This window comes from Ceratotherium simum, chromosome 8, assembly GCF_057802395.1.
Source record: "Ceratotherium simum simum isolate JZ-2026a chromosome 8, ASM5780239v1, whole genome shotgun sequence".
Taxonomy (NCBI): domain Eukaryota; kingdom Metazoa; phylum Chordata; class Mammalia; order Perissodactyla; family Rhinocerotidae; genus Ceratotherium; species Ceratotherium simum.
The window spans coordinates 73,166,190-73,189,314 of NC_141907.1; the positions used below are offsets into that span (position 1 = coordinate 73,166,190).

General features: G+C 41.7%; 2 protein-coding genes across 3 annotated transcripts in view; one reads left to right on the forward strand and one right to left on the reverse strand.

Moving 5' to 3' along the window:
- Positions 1–14,752, reverse strand: part of FAM13A (family with sequence similarity 13 member A) — a 346,516-nt gene extending 331,764 nt beyond the window's left edge. The window contains exon 1 of one of the 2 annotated variants that reach the window (XM_087434589.1): positions 14,553–14,752. The gene's annotated coding sequence lies outside the window, so the exon portion shown is untranslated. Of the gene's footprint in view, positions 1–14,519 lie in introns of both variants that reach the window. The other variant, XM_087434588.1, reaches the window with a different exon arrangement.
- A 310-nt stretch (positions 14,753–15,062) lies between these two features.
- TIGD2 (tigger transposable element derived 2) lies at positions 15,063–18,399 on the forward strand. Its single transcript, XM_004430954.3, has 2 exons — positions 15,063–15,380; positions 15,559–18,399. Exon 2 carries the CDS (start codon positions 16,477–16,479, stop codon positions 18,052–18,054), a length of 1,578 nt encoding a protein of 525 aa, XP_004431011.1. The 5' UTR covers positions 15,063–15,380; positions 15,559–16,476; the 3' UTR covers positions 18,055–18,399.
- Positions 18,400–23,125: the final 4,726 nt, after the last annotated feature.

A 23,125-nucleotide genomic window follows, 5' to 3' on the forward strand; every position in this document is an offset into this window, starting at 1 on the left:
ATATCTGCGATGATCATCCAAACCTCGGACGTGGGAAACAAGAGAACAGCTGCCTTTTCTTTTGAAGACAATTTTACTTATTTTCTCACTAAGTTTGCTAAAGCCATAGTTGAACTTTTTAATTTCACAAGCACTTATCCAATGCACAATGTGTACCTATTACTATTCTAGGAATTATGGCTAAGGGGAGGTACAGGGAACGGTGTGTTACTTGAGCTATGAAGTATATGTTAAAGAAAACTAGAACACAATTTGCAAATCATGTGCACGTATTCTGTTTGGCCGTTCTGCCTCACCTGCATGGTGACCTGAAAGCCCATGGACCCAGGTGGGAATTACCATTGCCTGCAATCAACACACACTTGAACACCGATTGTTCTTCACTCCACCAGCTTCCCAGTTTATGATTACCTCATGGCCCCTGAAGGCACCTGAGTCTTAATTCTTCAATTAGCAAATACAATACACTAAATTGTACAATCAAATTTGAAATGTGGGGGCCGGCCCCATGGCGAAGCAGTTAAGCGCGCACGCTCCGCTGCTGGCGGCCCGCGTTGGGATCCCGGGTGTGCACGGACGTATCCCTTGTCCAGCCATGCTGTGGCGGCATCCCATATAAAGTGGAGGAAGGTGGGCACGGATATTAGCTCAGGGCCAGTCTTCCTCAGCAAAAAGAGGAGGATTGGCATGGATGTTAGCTCAGGGCTGACCCTCCTCACCAAAAAAGGAAAAAAAAAAATTTGAAATGTGTGCCCTTAGAACTTGAGAATTAGACGACAGGAAAAACGTGCTGCATGCGGTGACTGGACCTAGGGCTGCAAGAAGGCAGGTTGCGGAGCTGACTCACACAGAAGTCACTGATCAGGACGGCAGGGGAGAGGGCGTTCTAACGGGTCTGTGTGACGAGCACAGACACAGACGTCAGCACGAAAAGTCAGGAGCTTTCAAGAGAATAAGAAACCTGAGCAGGACCTCATAACCAACCAGGAACCACTGTTAGGTTCTTAAATAGAATGAATAGCTTAATAAAAGTAGTGCCAGATTAATCTGGAAGTCTGACTAAAACGTGCTAGAATGGGATGGAGACTTACTGCGGATAAACGGACCCTGTTAACAATAGTCCACCTGAGATGACAATGTCTTGAATTTAGACAGAAGGATAAATCACCAATTTTGTAGAAAGAACTCATAAGACTGATAACTGACATTATATAAGAAGCAAAGAGGTGCCACGCTAGTCGAGATAAGAGAAGCACGCAGGATGATTCTCAAGTTTGTTTCCCAGCACACTGGAATAGTGCCCAATAACTAGGGTACCTTAAACTCCAGTCTGCCTGGGAAAGTTCCAATTTATGCTTGTTGACTCAGTGTCTATTAATAGCGTCCCCTTTCGCTCTTAAAAGTGTTCTGGGAAAGCTGAGGCTAAGGGAGGTGACAGAAAAGCTGTTGCCAGTGTAAGAGAAGAAACCCCCTTCTACCAGGATCCTAAGAAGGGAGAGATCAAGACTTCCATCTGTATATGTGGAATCCGGGGAAAAAAAAAAAAAAAAAAAAGAATGCGAGTAATCTGGGGGATAATATCAAGTCATCTAATTAGAGTCTGACAAGGACATCAGAGTAAGAATTGGACTGGAAAAGAATTTTGAAAATAAGAGCTGAAATGTTTTAAAATTGATAACAAACATTAACCCTCAGCCCCACAAACCCCTAGCAAGATAAAGAAAACACATATTTTCAAACTGCTAAAAGTGAAAGTTAAAGAGAAAATCTTAAAAGTAAACCAGAGAAAGAGACATTTAGCGGAACAAAAATAATAACTTACTTATCCTAAGAAATAAAGGAGACCAGAAAACAATGGATTGATATAGCTCAAGCGCTTCTGCGGAGTGGGAGGAGGCAGAGAAACCCTTACAAACCTAGAATTATATATCCAAGGAAAATATTCTTCAAAAAAATGAAGGTGAAATAAAAACAATTTCAGATAAATGAAAGATGAGTGAATATCACACTGTAAGAAATGCTAAAAGGAGTTCTCTGGGCGAAGGGAAGAGATACCAGACGGAAAAATGGGATCTACTCAAAGAAATAAGAAATGCTAGAAATGGTCAAGGAGGAGGCAGGTTTGATTCTGAGCAGAAGCTGTGGGTGGTCTGTGTGGTTTGCTGTGGTTCTGTGGGATACTGGCAACCAGAAACAGCTCAGTGATTGACTTTGCAGCCATGAAGGGACTGTGGGCAGCCTCATCGTCAGCTTCAGCATCTCTTAAAAAAGCTGTACAAGATTATGGGAGCTGAAAACTTGATTCCACTCCTCATCACTTCTAATTTCCTTGGGAGATGAGGGCATGGTCAGTGATCCTTGGATTTTTTATTGTTCTCTCATTTGGGGCAGAAATTTTTATTCATTAATATCAACCCTATAGAGAAGGAAGAAACACCTCAGTGTACAACTTACTATTTGAAATGTAAAATTCTTAAAGTTTAGCCATCTTAAAAGTAGGATGACCTAAAATGATCCTTAAGAGACACCTCAAGAACAGCAAGAAGGGAGACAAATGGTGAAAAGCTAAATAGGTCCAACTCTGAACTTGAGGGTGAAATATACTTTAAAAGAATAAAAGTTTAAATATTCAGACCTAGATGAAGTGATCTCTAACTTTATAAGAAGGCTAAAGCCACTAGAACATAAATCAAAGTCCACGATATCCTACCATGGACTCCTCCAAAGAGAGCATCCAGCAGACAGTATTCAGATATGGTCCTTCACCAAAAAGTCTATTTTTATGGAAAAGATATTTTTTCTCCCCTCCACATGCATTTGCATCTTGGCAACAAGGCTTCGCCCCTCCACCTCCAACTTCCACGCAAGGTCCTGTGGGCCAGTTCACGAGACCAGGACCTGAGAAGGCACATGTGACCATCCCAAAACACTGCCCCAGGAGGTACCCTGGACCACCACATCCTATTAAGGAAGCTTTACAGAAACAGAATTTTTAGGTTAGTGTTTTATAAGTAAGTTTGATTTAAATAGTTTAAAAATGGTTATAAAAATCATTGTCCCAATTTGGACTACGTACTGTATGGTTACTCCACTAACAGAGGAAATTGTTTAGTTGGGAAATAGAACATGTTTGAACAGAAAGTTGCACTTGATTTAGGCAGACTAGAAATCAGTCACACAGTGGGAGAAAACTTCAGAAGGGAGTGTACATTAGGATCATTTTCATAAACATTTCAAAGGTTGCTGCAGCCTCCTCTGGCTTCTTTCATCACCACAGCCTATTTATTCTACCTCTAAAAAGTTTTTCAAATCAATTTCCTCTCTGTTCCTACAGCCATTTTTTTTTAAAGTTTAAGAATTTTACAATGCTGTACCTCATCAGCATTGCTTTGGTACAACTACACCATTATATTTCTGAAACAGATTTGATTGTTACTTTCTTGCTTATTCTCTTTAAGTCTAAGGCTCCACAGATGGGCTTCAAGGGATCTGTGATCATCTATGTACTTGTATTTGAATTTTGAGTGTAGGGTAGAGTGAGCCTCTATCTTAATATTTTTAACCTTTTTTTAAAAATAAAAACTGCTGGCCTATACAGTAGACTAAATTCCAAACTCCTCAGCATGGCTTTCGAGGTTTTTCAAAATCAAATTTCATACTAGCCTTATCTCCATTATATAACTTAAATTCTAGCCTTCTTGGTCATGGGAGACTGGATAACGGCCCCCCAAAATGCCCACATCCTAGTCCTCAGAATTGGTGAATATGCTACCTTCCATGGCAAAAGGGATTTTGCAGGTCTGATTAAATTAGGGATTTTGAGATGGGGGATTAGCCTTGATCATCTGAGTTCAATCTAATCACATGGGTCCTTATAAGGAGGTGGCAGGAGGGTCCGAGTTAGGACTATGAGCATGGAGGCAGCATTGTAGTCAGAGAGACTTGAAGATGCAAGGCTGTGGGTTTGAAGATGGAGGAAGAGGCCACAAACCAAGAAATGAAGGTAGTGTGTAGAAGCCAGACAAGGCAAGGACTCTCCTAGAGCATCAAGAAGGACCTTGATTTTAGCCCAGGAAAACTGAGTTGAGACTGCTGACCTCCAGAACAGTCAGATAATAAAGTTATGTTGTTTTAACTCACTCAGTAGGCAGTAATTTGTTATAGCAGCAATAGGAAGCTAATACAATGTTGTTCCACAAATTAAATAAGGTATACATTTTCTCACTTCAAAACCTTTGTTCATGATCTTGTCTTTACCAGTAATGTCCTTGTCTCCTTTTTCTACTTGGGGAACTCATACACATCCTTCAATGCCCGGCACCAGTGTCACTAGCATTCCTGACTAACGTTGCTCCTCCACGTGCACATATGTCTAGTTTAAACCACTAGTATCGTGTTTATACGTGGCATTATTGTTGTTTGCAAACCCATCTTTCCAGATTGAGAACTTTTTGAGGGACAGGGCAATATTCTATTCCCTTACATGCTTCAAGTGTAAATATTTTTACAACTAATGCATCAAATGCATGGTGATAAATCTTCGGTTACTCCTGGAAGCACTTTGGGACTCTTTTAAAAGTTAGGACAAGGGGCCAGCCTGGTAGCATAGTAGTTATGTTCAGCACATTCCACTTCGGCAGCCCAGGTTCACAGGTTCAGATCCCGGGCACGGACCTACACCTCTCGTCATCTATGCTGTAGCAGCAACTAAAGTAGAGGAAGACTGGCACAGATGTTAGCTCAGGGCTCATTTTCCTCAGAAAAAAAAAAAAAAAAAAGACAAGAGGGTGAGCCTGGTGGCACAAGCGGTTAAGTGCACGCGCTCCACGGCGGTCAGCCCGGGGTTTGCTGGTTCGGATCCCGGGCGCGTACCAACGCACTGCTTGGCAAGCCATGCTGTGGCAGCGTCCCATATAAAGTAGAGGAAGATGGGCATGGATGTTAGCCCAGGGCCAGTCTTCCTCAGCAAAAAAAAAAGAGGAGGATTGGCAGATGTTAGCACAGGACTGATCTCACACACACAAAAAAAAGACAAGAAATAGGGATTACATGAGTAACATAATCATTAGAAAAAGAGTTGTAAGGAGTGAGCATAGATATGATTTCTAAGGTATTTCAGAGAAAAAAGTTCAGAGATCTGAGAAAGAAAAAAGTCAAGAATAATAAACACAGGGTGGGGGACACAGGTGAAGGTGGTCAAAAGGTACAAACTTCTAGTTGTAAATTAAGTTCTGGGAATGTAACGTACAGCATGGTGACTATAGTTAACAATACCGTATAACTGAAAGTTGTGGAGAGTAGATCTTAAAAGTTCTCATCACAAGAAAAAAAAAGTGTAACCACGTGACTTATTGTGGTGATCATTTTGCTATATATACATAAATCATTATGTTGTACACCTAAAACTTATAACATGTTATATGTCAATTATACCTCAAAACTGCAAGAAAAATACAAAGAGAAACCAGTAAGATAGAACAAACCAGTAGGAGTACAGTGCTCATGGGAAGATCTATTTGTAGTCCTTAATATCCAGTCCTTCACTTTCAACCTCTTTTTAATTAGGAAGAATCCACTGCATTTTTCAAGTCTTACTTCTGAATCTTGATATTCTTGCAGCAATTACTTTTGATTTTTAAAATAAGAATCCAGTCCACTAAGAATTTTTTATTTAAAAAAATTTTTTTTAAATATAAGACCTATGGCTGGCACAGTGCCTAACCTATTGCAAGCCCATAATAAAAACAGGACTTTTAAAAATTATTTTATTGAGGTCACATTGGCTTATAACATTGTGTAAATTTCAGGTGTACATATATTTCAGTTTATGCATAGACTGCATTGTGTTCACCAAGGTACTTATATTCTTAAAATCCAGAAAAGTAAAAACAAAAAACTTCCTTTGCATAAAAAATGAGCAAACCACAAAACATTCTTATTAACCAAATAATTCCCAGAACTAGATTTAAAAGAAGTTTTAACTTATGAAGAGGTAAAGGCAACAGTCACTAACATTTGTTTATTGCCAAAGGCTTTCGCATACATTCTTATTTAGTTATCTCAACAATTCTATAGTACAGGCATTATTCACATTCATCCAATGAGAGAGTGAGGCTCAAGAGAGGTTCAGACTTACACAGCCAGTAACAGACAAAGCTAGGTTTCAAACCTGTGTTTCTCTGACAGAAACCTATGTTCTCAAATGCATTAAATTAAGATCAGTAAACCGCTCTCTTTGGATCACACTTGATTTCCAATTGCCACTAGGCTAAGGGTAATGAGGTACTATGAACATCATTGCAAATCATAAGTAGTGGACCAATATTACAACTGAGAAAAATATTAGAGAAGAGGTACCCTCGAGATTTTATGTTTTTAAAAATTATTATGCACTTTTACCTATATTATCTCATTCAACCAACATGAAAAAAGGATATAAATGCCATCATTCCCATTTTATAACAAAAAAATTTGAAACTCAGAGAAATCCAATTACTTGTCCAATCATACTGCTGGAAAGATGTACAACCAGCTAGAAAACACTATTTCACTTATTTACTCATTTAACAATCAAATATTTACCTAGAGAATACCATGTGCCATCTACTATTGCAGACACTATGTTCCTCTCCAGTAGATTTTTTTTTATAGGATTATAAAATCCTAGAAGTCTTAAAACTCATATGAGTCATAATAAGCTAGGCTATCACGGACTGTTAGGAAAGATGAAGGGGGCACTGCTTTAGGATTCTCGTACATCCACGCAGCAGTTAACTGTTTAATAACATCGCACATTACCATAGCTGTGTAGTTTATTATTTACAGATGTGAATTGTTACTAAATCTCTCTATATGACAATGTTTGTTACCCTTCATTGGAGTATAACACAGCTCCTAGTGGTCAAGCAATTAACTAATACAATCTGAGTCATTTACATCAAAGAGTCTCAAACTACGCAAAAAGGGAATCCTTCTACCCCGAAAAATAAAAAAACAAAACGGAAGGAAGGTAGGTTAACTTCTCAATACTATATGTGGAAGTTTTCAGAAAAAAACTAAATATTCTGTGACTACAGCAATAACAAATTAACTAAAACTACCTATTGATTAAAAAAAAGAAAAACTTGGGAACAAACAAGGTCAGCACAACATTAACTCCTGTGTCGTAGTAACTGATATTATTAAATAAATTAGCCTGTTTCTTTAACATTGTTGGAAACAAACTACCAACTGAAGTGAGAAATTTTAAAAGTCCAGTCAACTTTAAAATGATGATTTAATAATCCCATAAAGGTCTCCTTATCACACAATCATGTCATTGCCAATCAGTTTTGGCACCCTGTTTATAGGGACTTTCCAAGTTGTTGGCTCGCTTCCACCGTTACATCCCCAAAGCAGAAGAACACAATGTAGAAGATAACGGAGAGGGGAAACAGAAATCTGTGAATACTGCAGGCTTAAGTGTGGAGAGGAAAGGGTTGGGGAAAATATGAAAAGCCAAGGGAAAAAAGATAATTATTACCTACCACCAACTTTCAGAATTGAGAAGTCAGGGTTTAGGTTGAGAGATACAATAAATACAAATAATAGGAAGGGCGAGTTAGACCCCTCTCTCCAATTTTTATGGTTTTTAAACCTTATAAAGGAGAACAAAGATAATAGAGTATATTTCAAATGTTTCCCAAAGGATGACTATTTGAAGACTGTGAATTGCATCATACCCACATTTTACATCTTTACCCTCCCCTTCAGATACCTATAATCAGGCTAAATATCTGCCAAAAACCATAGTATGTGTAATACGCTGTGATTTAGGTTTAAAGCAAAGAAAGAAAATGTGCATCTGTTTTTTATTAATGAAATGAGAATGTTCAATAGATAATTCTCACGTGGTTTTGTGCATCTCCTTATAATTACAACCATAGATATATAATCCACTCTCACAAATACCCTATACCATTACATGTGTATGAAATAATCTAGCCTTTCCCACTACACTTGTCTTTTAGCTATCTATAGCTCATTTAACAGCCTCCTTAGGAGGTTGAAAGAACGCAAGTATTTCCTTCTAGCCAAAAGAGGTAGGAAATAAAGTTATAGCCAGTTTTACTTAGTGCTTATTATGTATTGGGTACTCTGCAAAGCAATTTATACGTACTGTTTCAGTTCATCCTTACAACAAAACCAAAATCAGTATGATTTTTATTCCCATTTTTCCAGATATGAAAGATTGTATATAACCAGCCAGAGATACCATGGCTGGTAGGTGGCAGACAGAAGTACAAACCAGAGACTGTTTCCAGAGCCCGTAAAGTTTATTGCTAAGATGCACTGCCTGTCAGGTCTCTTAATTTTATTGTTCACATGCTTCCAAAGCAACGGTTGAGATAATTATAATATAAAAAGAGTTAACATTAAAATATTAAAATTAAAAAAACACAATCAGTCGATAAGAAAAAGAAAAGTACTAGGTATTCAAAACGAATTCGTTATAGCAATTAAGCACAAACTTAAGCTCATAGATTTGTGCAAGTCAGTTCTAAAATTCACGTGTCTAGTTCTCACGTCTGATAAAAGGAAGCCAAATTTCATCTGGAAATCATAACTTTTTTTCTGACATCCAAGACAGCCAGAATTTATCCTTAAGTAAAGTGACAGTATATCACCAGCAGTATCTTCAACATCAGTTGGGCTAAATACAGCGATATTCCTCAGAAGGTTATTTCTTATGACTCCCCTCTAGGAAAGCCCCTGGCAGAACAGTCAATTGGAACATTTAACTAGTAACATTGTAACTCTTATAACCCAATTAAAAACAGAGCTAAGGATCTGAAGAAACGTTTCTCCAAAAGATATGCAAATAGTAAATAAGCACACAAAGTGATGCTCAAATTAGCCATCAGGGAAATACAAATCAAAACCACAATGCAATACTACTTCACACCCACTGCGATGGCTATAAATCAAAAGACATAAGTGTTGGTGAGGATGTGGAGAAATTGAAGCCTGCTGTGATCTGAATGTTTGCGTCCCTCCAAAATTCATACGTTGAAATCCTAATGCCCGATGTGATGGCATTACTCATTAATGGAATTAGCGTTCTTATAAAAGAGACCCACAGAGATCCCCCGCCTTGCTACCATGTGGGGACACCCCCAGAAGGCACCATCTATGAACCAGGAAGTCAGACCCTCACCAGCCATCACACCCGATCTGCAGGAGCCATGATCTTGGACTTCCCAGCCTCCAGAACTGTGAGAAATAAAATTCTGTTGTCTATAAGCTACCTAGTCTGTGCTATTTTGTTATAGCAGTCCGAAGAACTAAGACAGAGTCCTCATACACTGTCTGTAAAAACGTAAACTGCTTTAGAAAATAGTTCCTCAAAAGGTTAAACATAGACTTACCATATGACCCAGCAATTCCAATCTCAGATATATACCTAAGAGAAATGAAAACTGTGCCCACACAAAAACTTGTACATGGATGTTCATAGCAGAATTATTCATAATAGCCAAACAGTGGAAACAACCTAAATGTCCATCAACTGATGAATGAATAAAATGTGGTATATCCATGTAGTGGAATATTATTCAGCAACAAAATGATGTGCTGATACAGGCTACAACACGATGAACCTTGCAAACATTAAGTGAAAGAAGCCAGCCACACAGGACACACATTGTATTATTCCATTTATATGAAATGCCTAGAACATGCAAATCCACAGACAAGGAGCTGCCAAGGGCTGAGAAGAGGAGAGAGGGTTGCGGGGGAACAGGAGTGACTGCTAATGGGATGTGATTTTTTTTGGATGATGAAACATTCTAAAATTGATCAAAGCTGAGTTTGAGAAATACTGTCATGAGGTCTTTTAATCTAGAAGCATTGAAGCCAGGTGCTAATAATGGTCTTCCTCAAGCATGAGTCTCTCACCAAGGCAGGATTGCATCATATCTCCCCAGATGAATTAGGGATAGCTCCAAGGCTGAATGAGCTCATCTATCAGTGATTATTATTTAAACTTTTTTGGATCATGGGTCCTCTGAGAATGTGTTGAAAGCTACGAAGAAGGTAGGGATGGTATTACCCTGGTGAATCTAAGTAAGTTCAGACATTAGAGGAGGACTCTCCGTGACTGTGGTGAAACAAGACAAAAACAAGACCAGTCTATAATCCTGCCTGAATAGAAATTTAACAAGGAGGGAGTGGGACTGCTGTACAACCACAAAAATGACCAAACATCCCCTCTCCTGGCTCGCAGGAGTGACTATTACTTCTTTTCCAGTGCTACCTCTGACCTCTCTGTTCCTCCAGCTTCTAGATAAAAATTAAGATGCCCTATAGCCAAATTGCCCCTGCTTTCTTACAGCACCCAAACCAGAACCGACTCCCCCTTTCCTTTAAACCTCTCTCAACTCTCCTTATCCAAATCCTATAATAAGCTCCACCTGGCTCCCTCTTATTGAGACACTCATGGTTTTGCCAGGCATGGATCTCCTTTGCTGCAGTAGTAAGCCCAATTTTGGCTACAGGTGTGTTCCTGGCGATATCTGGCTGATAATCAAAAATATCATAAAATATTTATAATGTTGTTAATAAGGGCATGTATAAAATTTTATGTATGACTTCATGTTCTCATTTTTAAATGTATATACATATATACACTATATATATGTAACTAACTACATTGATACAAGAGATAATGGATACACACCAAAATGTTAAGAGCAGTTTTCTCTGAATGTTGGTATTATTTTCCTTTTTTGCTTTTCTGCATTTCGTATTTTCCTTCAAAGACTGTATATAACTTAAGAAGAATGGGGGGAGGAGGGGAGGAAGGAAAACTCCCTCCTCAAAAAATGTTATGGGGGAGGAATCTCATATTGACAACCATTTTGAATGTAAGGTTTTCGAGCTTTAGCATGTTAGAATCACTTGGGATGCTCACTGAAGATGGCGATTCCCAGGCTTCTCCCCTGGAGTGAGCCCCAGAATCTAGATGTCGGACCTCAGGTGATTCTAACCCATCAAGTCTGAGGAGCAACCTTGAGAAATGCAGCTTCTTGGACAAACTAGAACTTGAAGGCTGTACAGAGGAACGAAGAAAGGAGAGGGCTTTCCAGGCTCAAGAAGCATGACAAGCCCCAAAGCATGAAGCTGACACGCCAGGGACAGGGGAGTCAGTGCCCTGGTGCACAGCGGGCTCTCAGGAATCCTGATCTGACCAACCTGACAGAACTGAGGCCTCCTTTCAACAGGTGGAAACTGGGCAGGGTTAGAAAGGTAAGGTGGGTACATCCATCAATTTCACTCAAGTTTCCTACCCACATGGCTCACATCAATCAACAATTCACCGATTTCTTCAACTTATACCCACACGTTTTTCTGGAAACAAGTCTGACTTTTCCTTAAACATTTCCACCAGCAATTTTCATCTTTCTGACTCTATTAAATCTTTTCTACCCTCCTAAGAACTCATTCTCTTATCTTTGCCTATGCTGCCAGTCAACTGAAAACCTACCACCAGCCAACAAAGGAAACATAAAAAACAAAATTAAGTTTAAAAGTCCCCTACTGGGCATCTATGTAACTCAAGAGTTTAAGAAATCGCTATCTTTCAAAATCATGTTAAACTTTTAAAAAAAAGATATGCGAATTTCCAATGAGTAATCTGACCTTTCACTCGTGTCTAGAAACTTAAGTGGAAAAGTGTTCCTACTTCTAACCATTTAAAAGAATTTTTTATATTAAAAATGAATAATTTGGGCTTTTGTCTATAATATAAAGTAAAATAACTTTAGAGCTAAAAAAGACTTCAAAGAACAAGCTTTCATTTTACTGATGACAACTGTTTCACATCCTGTCTGCCCTAAAACAGACATCCCAAAAGAAAAATAATTTATATTTTATCTGAAAAGTTCCCCTCAATATTTTACATCCCTTAAAGTAGGTGACAGTAAATGGTTTTTGTGAAAACCATTGATTTTCTGTTGGCAATAAAGATTTTTCAATTAACAGATAAATAGTATTTGGTATTAAATTGGTTTAACACACAAGGAATAATATGATCAAAAATTTCACGTCCTCCTTTTAAGCTGAAGAGTTTAAGAAAGAGTAGGTAATTTACGTATCATAAAAGTCTCCAAGTAAATGAGGATCAATGATAAAGTAAATGGAATCCCCCCAAAAGAAGCAGTTCCTTTAAAATTAAGAATTTACCCACTAATGTCCTATTCTACTACAAAACTATTATGCATAAAGACTACTACGGAAAGTGAGGCCACATAAGGTATTTGCATCGATATTATCTCAGCAGAAAAGGTAATTTAGAGCTTGTAACAATGAGAAACACAAGCTCCTTTCAGGTGATTTGGAGCAGTTTTCAGAAAACTCACATTCCCATGAACCAGATGTCATGTCTGGTGAACACCGTTGCAGACTTCAGTGCTCTCGTGACTAGATGCCTTTCTGGTAGGTTAATGTCAAAAATTCTATCTTAAATGGCAACTTTAATTATGCAGAAATAGTCACAATACGCTTTTTCTTTTCACGTCGCTGAGTTAAATACTTCGATTGTGATGGTGTGGGCCAAGCATGTTGCTTTAAAGCCAGATAGACCTGGCTCAAATCTCCATTCTGCCACAGATATTTGAAAGAGTCATATACTCTTTTAGCCTTTGTTTTCTTGCACATAAAATAGAGGTGACATCAACCTCAGAGTACTATTATAAGGATTAAGCGAGATTGTATCTATGTAGAATAAAAGAAATACTGCTGGCAGAATTCCCCAAAGAGTGAAATGTCTTTTGATTAGAGAATAAAACACAGTGAAGGGTAAAGGACATTAGAAAAAAGATCAAGAATACAAAATTGCTCTGCATAATAAAAATACATAAAAAGAATCTTAAGATTTCACAAGCAGCTGAGAGGAAAACAGAGAGGGGACCCTGAGGCAGAAAAATGCTGGGGAGAGAAAGGAGAGGATGGCACAGCAAGAGGGAGCAAGGCTGTGACCCAAGAGAACTAGCCATAAGGAGTTTCCTGAGGCCAACCAGGCTTTTAATAAAACAAGGATGCCCCATATCCTATTTTAAGGTCCTCCAGCCTTGTGCTCTAATATACATCTGCCACAGTTAATGGCCCCTCCCCCAATACAAAGGAAAAGTCGGTTAGATGAAACTAGCTTTGTAAAGACACAGCTGTCTTGGGTAAAGTCTTATTAAACGTCTGCTAAATACAACTGCCTTGTGTGAAGCGGTATTTTGAGGAAATCAAGGAACGTGGGCTGTGTTCCACATTTGAACTTAGACAAGGTGATGAAAAGAGAACAGCTCTAAGAGATAAGACACCAGCAAGCTGGAGAATTCAGCAGAAACGAGAAATGATGCAAGTGGTATCTGGAAGAAAATTAAAACCCAGAGGCATTGGGGGAGGGAGATAAGAGGCAGGGTTCATTATTCTTCAATATCAGGGGCCCGTGATCCCAGCAGTCTGGAGGGCGAGGGGGAACGCTAGGCTGCTAACATCTGGTTAAACGCGCCTCCCTTGGTTGGCAGTCAGTAAATGTTAGTTCTCTTCCCTGATGAGGAACGAATAACGTATCCCATACAACTGTTTTCACGCTCCTTACAAGTATCAGGGAAAAGAGGCAAACTTTTTAAAGTGATACAAAACTAGCATGAAGTTGTACTTGACTCAAAATAGTCAACCAAAACTGCCAAAACTGGTTGATGTGGGGCGGGGGGCGGGGAGGGAGAGCCACCTTCAGGAAGGCAACTGAGCAGCTTGGGCGGGGGAGTCAGCGAGGTGAAGGCTTAGAATCAACATCTCTTTTCTGCAGAATGAATGCTCAGTTCCCTTTGAAACACTCTAGCAACAATAGGGCCTTTGCAAATAAATGACGAAGTACTATGCTACTTTGAGTTAACGAAAAAAGTTAGACATTTATGTTCAGGTGTTAGAGAAACTAAAAAGAAAGAAAGAAAGAAAAGGCTAAACGGGTTTCCTCGGTAAACAGGTGCTGCAGGATGAAGGTGCAGCCGCTCGCTTCTCCCGGGAATGCTCCGAGGGCCCTGGGGGAACCGAGACCGGGAAGTCGGAGAGGGCACGGTTCACGCAGAGGTTATTAGTGCACAGGTGCCGGCTTTCGCTCTATTTAGAATGCCAACAGAAACGTATGGTATCTCCGTTTGAAACAAATCAAGGGAGTCTTTGTCAAACTGCAATTCCCTTATTACTACCGAGAAGCAGGGCGAGTCAAGAGGCAGCAGGAAATTCACGAGGGAGCCTCCCACAGGCTTACGCGTCTTCCAGGTGCAGTCGGGTTTACACAGGGTCCACTTCTACGGAGAGTTTGACTTAAATACTCGAGCTTCCCCCCAGGGAGGGGAAACCCGACACCCAGCTTGACGGCCCCCCGCTGCGCCCCAGCCACCCAGGGCTTGCTCGAGTGGGTGTTGCAGAGCGTAAGCCTCAGCTCCTCTCCTGAACCCCGTCCCCACAGGGAGCCAGCCTACCTGCCCTCGGCTAGGCAGTCCGCTCGTTCCTACCGTGGCTCATGATTCTTGCTCCGGCTCGTCCTGTCCCGGCGGGCGAGCGCGGGGCTCCCGGGAACCGGCGCGGGGAGACGCGGGCGCCGGGGCGGCTACTTGTAAACACGCTCCACGTGCGCTCGCCCTGCCCCATTTGTAGCTCGCTCCGGGCACCTGAGGCTGCTCAACTTTCTCGCGAGCCCGCAGAGGGTGCGATTTTTATTCCCCCTGAGGATGGAGGAAGCCTCGCCCGCAGAGCCGAGCCACTGGGAGAAGGGCCAAGACAGGGTGAGCTTGTACCGCCCCCTGCTGGCCGTCGACGCATCGGCAGGCTGGAGCAGCCGGACCATTGCCAGAACCCACGCGGTGCCGAGGGACGCGGCGGCGGCCGGCCCCGCCCGCTCGCCGGAGTCCCCGCCCCCGGGCCGCGCGCGCTCGCCCGCGCAGGCCCCGCCCCCTCGCCGACACAGCGTTCCTGCGGGGGCGCGCGCGTGCGCCCTAATCCCCCGCCTTCCGGCTCCGGCGCTGGCCCGTCGCCGCCGCCGCCGCCGCCGCCGCCGCGCCGCCGGTGTCAGCGTCCCTCCGGAGACTCCATTAGCTCTCAGGGCGGGCTGGCAGCGCGCGGGCAGGCGGAGAGCAATGTCCCTGGCCCGCGGACTGGCGTGCCGTGGGGCGGGCGGCCGCTCGGTGGCTGGCGGGCTGCGGCGGTGACACCCTGGTCGCTGGAGTCCACGGAGGAACCCGGGCTCCCTCCGCGTGAGCAAGGACGTCCCGCGCTCCGGAGCTCGCCCTGCGGGGAGAGGCCCTCGCTAACACGGCTTCTCTCTGACCTCTTAATTTCAGGAGGTAGGCAATTCAGGTCCCGCTCTCTGTGACTCCGGATGACGCTTAAAAGCATTATTGTCGTATTTAGCCATGACATTGATAGGAGGCGTTAATTTTCTCAACATAGTTGCAGGATAGATATGGGTAATGCCACAGACCCTGATATTGAAAAAAAAATGTTTTTGGTATTTTCCTTTAGGTTTCGGAGGGTCCGAGTGCCTATACAGCCCCCCACAGGAACTACTTCTGTTGGCCCAGCGAGGATCATCTTTCACCAGGATTGTTGTAACATCTTCACTGAGCCTTCCACCCCATACCTTCTACCATGGGCCCTGATTTCCACCAATGAAGTTTTTTAACGCTTTCTTTAATCACGTGACACCAGCTCCTGTCCACCTTTTTTCCTTTCCAGTTGCCAAATACGTTAGGCATAGTTTGTGTGTTAAAGTACAAAGTTTTCTGCCTGTCCGCTCTCACCTTATTTGCACCGTTCACTTCTGTCTAGCTCGTCTTACCTTGCTTGCCTGTAATTTCCATAACCACTTGCATTGTAACCTGTAGCAGCCCTTGCCTAGAAGAGGCAGCATTCCATACCATGCACTGCCTGACAAAGACGACAGTCAGGGAGTGAGTTTTCCCATTATATTTCCTGTATATCAAATCTGCAAGTCCTCTCTTGACTTTATTTATTCCCTAGCACATTTCCCAAAATACTCCCACCTGGGTCCTAGTTCCTTTAGCAAAGAACCTCACTTGTGATGTTGGCAAGAAATTGAGTATGCATTAGGACCATTTTAGAGACCTTGCTGGTTCAGTGTTGGTTGCAATCTCCATTGAGACTGCAGTTCATGAAAAGACCTTAAACTAAGTGAGGAGGAAGAAAGAGAGAAGATAGGGTTAGTTGGAGCTAGTCTTTGCTGTAGGAACTTTGTTTTAAAATGGCAAAGTGAAGAGAGTCACTTAGGCCTCACCTGGAAATTGGCCAGCACACTATCCATCTAAGTCCTAGGGGAACAGGGGAGAGATCTTAAAACCCAGTTTTCTAGTCTCATTGTGTTCAAATCTAAGTTGTTAAATATCTTGTTCTAGTAATCGCCTGAAATATTAGAAAGTTACAATGTTGGGGAAACGTAAGCGTGTGGTGTTGACAATTAAGGACAAGCTTGACATTATTAAGAAACTTGAGGAAGGTATCTCTTTCAAAAAACTCTCGGTGGTGTATGGAATTGGGGAATCCACGGTTCGTGATATTAAAAAGAACAAAGAAAGGATAATAAACTATGCAAACAGTTCGGATCCTACCAGTGAGGTATCCAAACGTAAATCTATGAAGTCGTCGACATATGAGGAACTGGATAGAGTTATGATAGAGTGGTTTAACCAACAGAAAACAGATGGGATTCCAGTGTCCGGAACAATTTGCGCAAAACAGGCCAAATTCTTTTTTGATGCATTGGGGATGGAAGGTGATTTTAATGCATCATCTGGCTGGCTAACTCGATTTAAGCAGCGCCATGGTATTCCAAAGGCTGCTGGTAAAGGAACAAAATTGAAAGGGGACGAGACTGCTGCCACTGAATTTTGTGGTAACTTTCAGGAATTTGTTGAGAAGGAGAATCTACAACCAGAGCAAATTTATGGTGCTGATCAAACTGGATTGTTCTGGAAATGTCTACCATCAAGGACAGTAGCTCTCGAAACTGAGCCGGGTACTTCTGGTTATAGGTCAAGCAGAGAGAGAATCATTATTATGTGCTGTGCGAATGCCACAGGTTTACACAAACTTAATCTTTGTGTTGTGGGAAAAGCAAAAAAACCCCGTGCATTCAAAGGAGCTGACCTTTCAAACCTTCCTGTCACTTATTTCAGTCAAAAAAGTGCGTGGATAGAATATTCTGTTTTCAGACAGTGGTTTGAAAAACACTTTGTGCCACAGGTGCAGAAGCATTTGAAATCCAAGGGGATTCTAGAAAAAGCAGTGCTGCTTTTGGATTTCCCTCCAGCACATCCAAATGAAGAATTGTTGAGTTCAGATGATGGCAGAATAATTGTGAAGTACTTGCCACCGAATGTCACAAGTCTTATTCAACCTATGAGCCAGGGAGTTCTAGCCACAGTAAAAAGATACTACCGAGCAGGACTTCTCCAGAAATACATGGATGAAGGAATTGACCCAAAAATGTTTTGGAAGAACTTAACAGTGTTGGATGCAATTTATGAAGTATCAAGAGCTTGGAACATGGTAAAATCAAGTACCATAACAAAAGCATGGAAAAAACTTTTCCCTAGCAATGAAGAGAATTCAGGCATGAACATTGATGAAGGAGCCATTTTAGCAGCTAACTTAGCAACGGTTTTGCAGAATACAGAAGACGGTGAACACGTCCATATTGAGAATATTGATCAGTGGTTTGACTCTCGGAGCAATGACTCAAGCTGTCAGGTGCTCACGGACAGTGAAGGTGCAGAGGATCAGGCCAGGCCTGCTGAACAAAAGCTTCCCAATAAGACTAGAAAAACAGAACTGAATCCAGAGAAGCATATTAGCCATAAAGCTGCACTTGAATGGACTGAAAATTTACTGGATTATCTGGAACAACAAGATGACATGCTTCTGTCTGATAAACTGGTATTGCGGAGGCTTAGAACAATAATAAGAAAAAAACAAAAGATCCAAAATAACAAAAGTCATTAATGCTCCTAAGGGTTTCAGTGTATTTGCATCTTGGACACTATCTGCAGTGGAACTTAATTATCTTGTTTGAAGTGCTGTGGATTTCAACGCCAATACATTTTATAAATGATTTTAGGATTTGATGCCATTTTGGATTACTGAAATTACTGCTCTTTAATGTCGACTCTAGTAAATGAGCATTGACATATAACTTGTCTGGCTACTGTTTTTACTCTGTATTATACTATTTAGATCATAAGGTACCTAAGGCCGGGGATCTTGTGTCTGTTTTGTGCCTGAATTTCATTGTGTCTAATAGAGGACCATGCACACTATAGGCAATCAATAAATCTTACATTGAATTTTTATGACTTTCTCTGAACTTCAGTTTCCAAATTGGAATATGTTGGGCTTAAGTTTCCATTTCCATGATTTTTCCATCAGCCGAAATGTTTAGAACTCAGCAAAGATTATGCTTGAAGTATTTTACTGTGAAAGCAGAGAACTGAAGGAGAATGGTCTAAAGCCTTAAATATGGCGTGCTATACCAACAATCTTTGGGCAGGCAGCAATTCCAATTGGCTATCTGAGTATGTAAGGTTAAAATGTCCCCAGGGAAAGGGTTTGCACTTCACTTTTATTCCGTCTGACAACAGGGAGAGTTCCTTCATAGTCATGGAAAGGGTGCCATCCCTGTTCCAGAAAAACAGATTTCAGTTCCCAAACCATTGCGATTAGAAGAGATAAGGTTAAAATTTTATCTGTCATTTTGATCCTTTATTAGTACTGTATAGATACGTCAGTAGTTTTTCTCTTTCATAAGCTATTTGATATAAGTATGTCATTTGCTTCTGTATAGCTTATTTTTCTGTGAGAACTAATACTGAGAGTGTATGCAAACATATAATTTGTGACAGTCATATAAACAATGGACTGACATTAAACAACCTGAGAAAGGCCCTATAGAGGAGCATGGGCTGTTGTATGGCCATGGCAAGTTACTTAACCTATCTGTAAAACAGGAGTAATACCTGCCTCAGAGAGTTTTTGTGAGGACTAAATGAGTTAATATCTGGATTTTAATTTATGTGGACTTAGAACAGGGCCTGGCTCCGAATAAGTCCTCTTTGAGTGTTGGCTACTGTTGTCGAGTTGTAGAAATTCTGAGTTTCAGAAGTATGCTGAACAGATCCAGTGTGAGTCAACTGTAACGTTGCTGCCTTGGGAAAACCCTTTAGAGGGAAGTGAGATAAGAGATACAAATAACTAGTTTCAGCTGAAATTGAGTAATAATTTATTTCAATGAAAACTGAAAGGTTATTGCAATTTACTGACCAGGTCCTGCTAGGCACAGAGAGGAATGCAGGCATGTTTAAGACATCTTAGGTTGAATTATAAAAGGAAATGAGAATGGAATTGTAATTTCTTTGCTCCAGGCCTGTTAGCATCCTGCTAATAAAATAAATAGATGTGGGCTTTGTTCACAGAAGAGAATCTGTGTTACTAATATTGGTGTAATTCACTGAAGGAATAAAATAGCTTTAAAATAGATAAGAGAGCAGTAAGCAGGACACTTGGAATATTTTATCAAACTAACAGGATCAGTAGAAAATCAGAGTAAAAGAAGTCACAGGAGCCCCTGGTTATGCTAACTAGGCCCAGCTGTGTATAGGGAGCTTCGTCGTGATTTGATTTGAGGAGATTTGAGAGCCCGTATGTGACAGTCCTTCATAAGGTCATCCTTAGAGCTCAGAATTCTGCCTTTTGAGCTGAGGCTTTGGGTTCGAGAAAGCCCTTTTCAAGAAACCTCTAAGGATCCACTTTCTTTGCAAGAATTCATAGTGTTATTATTAACACACCTTCCTTAGTCTACACAATTAATTTCACTTATCAGATAGGTCTGAGGAAATGAGACTGCGTGGATGAGTCCTGAGACTGGTCGGCTTCCTGGAGACTGAGGGATCCTGAAACTTAATCATGGTAATGACATTCGTTTGAATACTGGTTTGCATTTTTCACAGAACTTTTTGCTGACAAAACTTCTCAAAATTCTTCAGTCATGACGTTGAGATGGTTTAATTCTGTGTTTTATCATAAATGCTAATATTAACTGTGCATTCTAATTCCATAATTGAATGTACTGAAAAATCTTTTCCCCCTTCTACGTATTGTAATATATTAGATTCTCCAGGAAGATGCATCATGTTATCTTTGTTAACCACATGCTCCTTATATGTATCTTAGTTTGAGAAGCACAGAAATAATGTGCTCTCATTTGCCTTTGTGCACCTTAAAGAAAATATCCACAAATTGACTAGTGAGTACCATTTATAAATGTCATATTTTTTAAAGAGGATTTGAAAGACCAACAACTCAGACTAAATGGAAAGTGTTTGGCAACTAAGAGTATACTTTTTTTTAATTGCATAGTGGGAATGTTTACTATTTCATAATTCAGTCTCAGTAATACAGGGGTTGATTGAAAAACTTTGGAGTACTCAATAAATAACAATAGAATCGGCAGAGCCCAGATCAGTAGCCACAGTCAGTTCAAGCAGAATTATAGGATTAAAATGATGCTCTGTTCAATCTGGCTTCAAACTGAGCTGTGAGGTCACTTCCTCATGAATATTCCAGATTTAGGGAGGATCCCGGTGGAGTAAATGGCACAGTGTACATGAAGCGGAACATGGCTACTTAGAGACACTCTGCCTCCACTGATGTGGCTAGAGCCACACAGCCAAAGTACTACAAATCAAAGGTGGGCCCTGCACTTGGAGCTTGTCTTTTTCAGGAGGGCCAAGTCCATTATTACCTTAATATTTTCACAAAGGTGACCTTTTCTTACATATACACTTTACATCCTAAACAATAATATCTGCAAAATCACAGGTCTTGTGTGCCAATTGTGTTCTTTTTCTAATTCAAGCTGAAGTAAATATAAAGCTTTTTTTTTTAAAACTTGACCATCTGTACCCTAAAATCTTGCATGCTGCATTGGCACACTTTGAGAAACACTGGCGAAACAGGAGTAGGGTTGTGGAAGGCTAACGGATTGGAGCGCAAACACCAGCTTCTCCACTTTCTGCCTAGATAACCTTGGCCGCTTTCTGGACCTCTCTGAACCTCAGTTTCTTCATATGTAAAAGGGTGACAGGTTAAATGGGCACACGTTCACAAACACCAGCTGTCGAGCAACCTACTGCTGTTCATTGAGAACCGCTGGTCTCCAGGCTTGTCCTGGAGAGTGAGTCACAGCCCTTCTCTCACAGTGACTCTGCAGACCTCCAGGGGGCCTGGGCACCCCTGTTGAGGTCTACGGCACTGCCTCATTACTGAATGCTGGCTGGGGTGTCTGCATAGGTTGGAGGGCAGCGTGGAGTCCCCCAGGCCCCTAGAACTACAGTGTGTGCTGTCAATCACCACAGGAGCCCGTCCATTAAAAAAATAAAGAGGTAGGGTCTGCTCTAGCTGCAGTCTGGGATAACAGGGCTCAAAGAGAAACGGGTTTTTCCAAGCAGCTGAAGGCATACTTGGGAGATGATGAGCTTGTACGCTATAAACAGAAATGCAAACTGCCCGTGCAAATGCACTGGGGAAACTGAAGGAGCAGACTTGGACCCGGACATGAAGTAGCAGCTGCAGTAACACCAGCACCAGCAGTACCAGTAGCAGCAGGGTCAGCAGTAGCGGGACTGCCCACCATGTAACTGATGAGTCCAGGGGTCACGGCCTGGGTCGCCCAGCAACGTCCTGGTTTACGCTGGTTGTCCCAGAGTGCTACAGTGCCCCTTTCACTCTCAAGTGTCCCAGCTTAGAAGAGAAATTAAATGATTTCCCTACCAATGACCCAAAAAAGGGAGATAATCTGCCCAAGGTCACACAGTCGCCAGGGGCCAAGAAGGCCCTAGAAGTTGCTTCTCGGCTCCAGACAAGGTGGCCTAGTGGCCAAGGGCATGGGCTCCTTCCAAACAGCCTCTGAGGGCTGGACTGCGATCCCCATCCCATTTCATCCTGGAGCCCAGCACAGCACCCACCGCCTCGACACAGGTGGGGTGTCCCCTGTTGGAAATCTCTTTCCTGGAGGACAAGGAGTGCTCCCCGTTCATGTGCTGAATGTCTGCTCTGTACCAGGTGCAGTGGTGGGTGTTCCACAAATCAATGTCTATTTTGTGATCCTCAGCACCAATTTTGTGAAGTATAATACTTCACGAGTTTCAGAGGGAGCACCCAAACGGAGCTGGCAGAGACCCAACCAAAAACATTCCTGTCTGAGACAAGGACAGAGGGCTCAGCCCCTGCAGGAAGCTGCGGTCCTCCATTCTCCCACGGGCATCCAGGCTGCAGGAGTCCATGAGGCACTCAGCCAAAGCTCTCCTTAAAACCACTTTTAGCATCGAGAAATGTGCTGGTGTGTGTAATTCCAGAGAATGCTTCCACCAGTGTTATTCCCCAGGTGGCTGAGTATCATTGCAGATCCATCAGGCTCAGAAAATCCTTGAATGAAGCTCCATGCAGCTTACAGGCGCAGTCCTCATGAGGGCATCTTTTTAATTCCCTTCAGGCCTGGGCCTGGAGGGTACTCCAGCCATGTCTCCACAGGTCACTTGGGTGGCCAATATCCTTTCTGTGTGGAAATCACTTGGGGGGTGCGGGAGCCCCTCCTTGTTCTTGGCTCCTCACTCTTCCTCCTGGTCCAGGTCGCCCCAGCACCGAGCCTGCCTGGATCGCGAGCCCATGTCAAGAACATACTTGTTTAGTATAGTTTGGAGATCCAGAAACAAAAGTTGCTATAAATGCATGATGAAATGTATAAGGCATACTGTCTTCCACATTTGTGGCCGGCCTGAAGATGGATGTGAACATGTTTAGTGTAGTTCCTTTTCGGAACTTCGGGTGTGATTTTTGAAAATCCCTAGAACTTTGAACATAGACCTTTGGGGATTTTTATTTTCATAGTGACTCTGTAATGAGATTATCAGCTATTATCCCTGTACCTAACTGAATCACTGGGGATATGATATATTAGAGTTACTATACAGATATTAAAGAAATCAGATTTTGGAACATTCAGCATTTTGTTTTTAAGTTA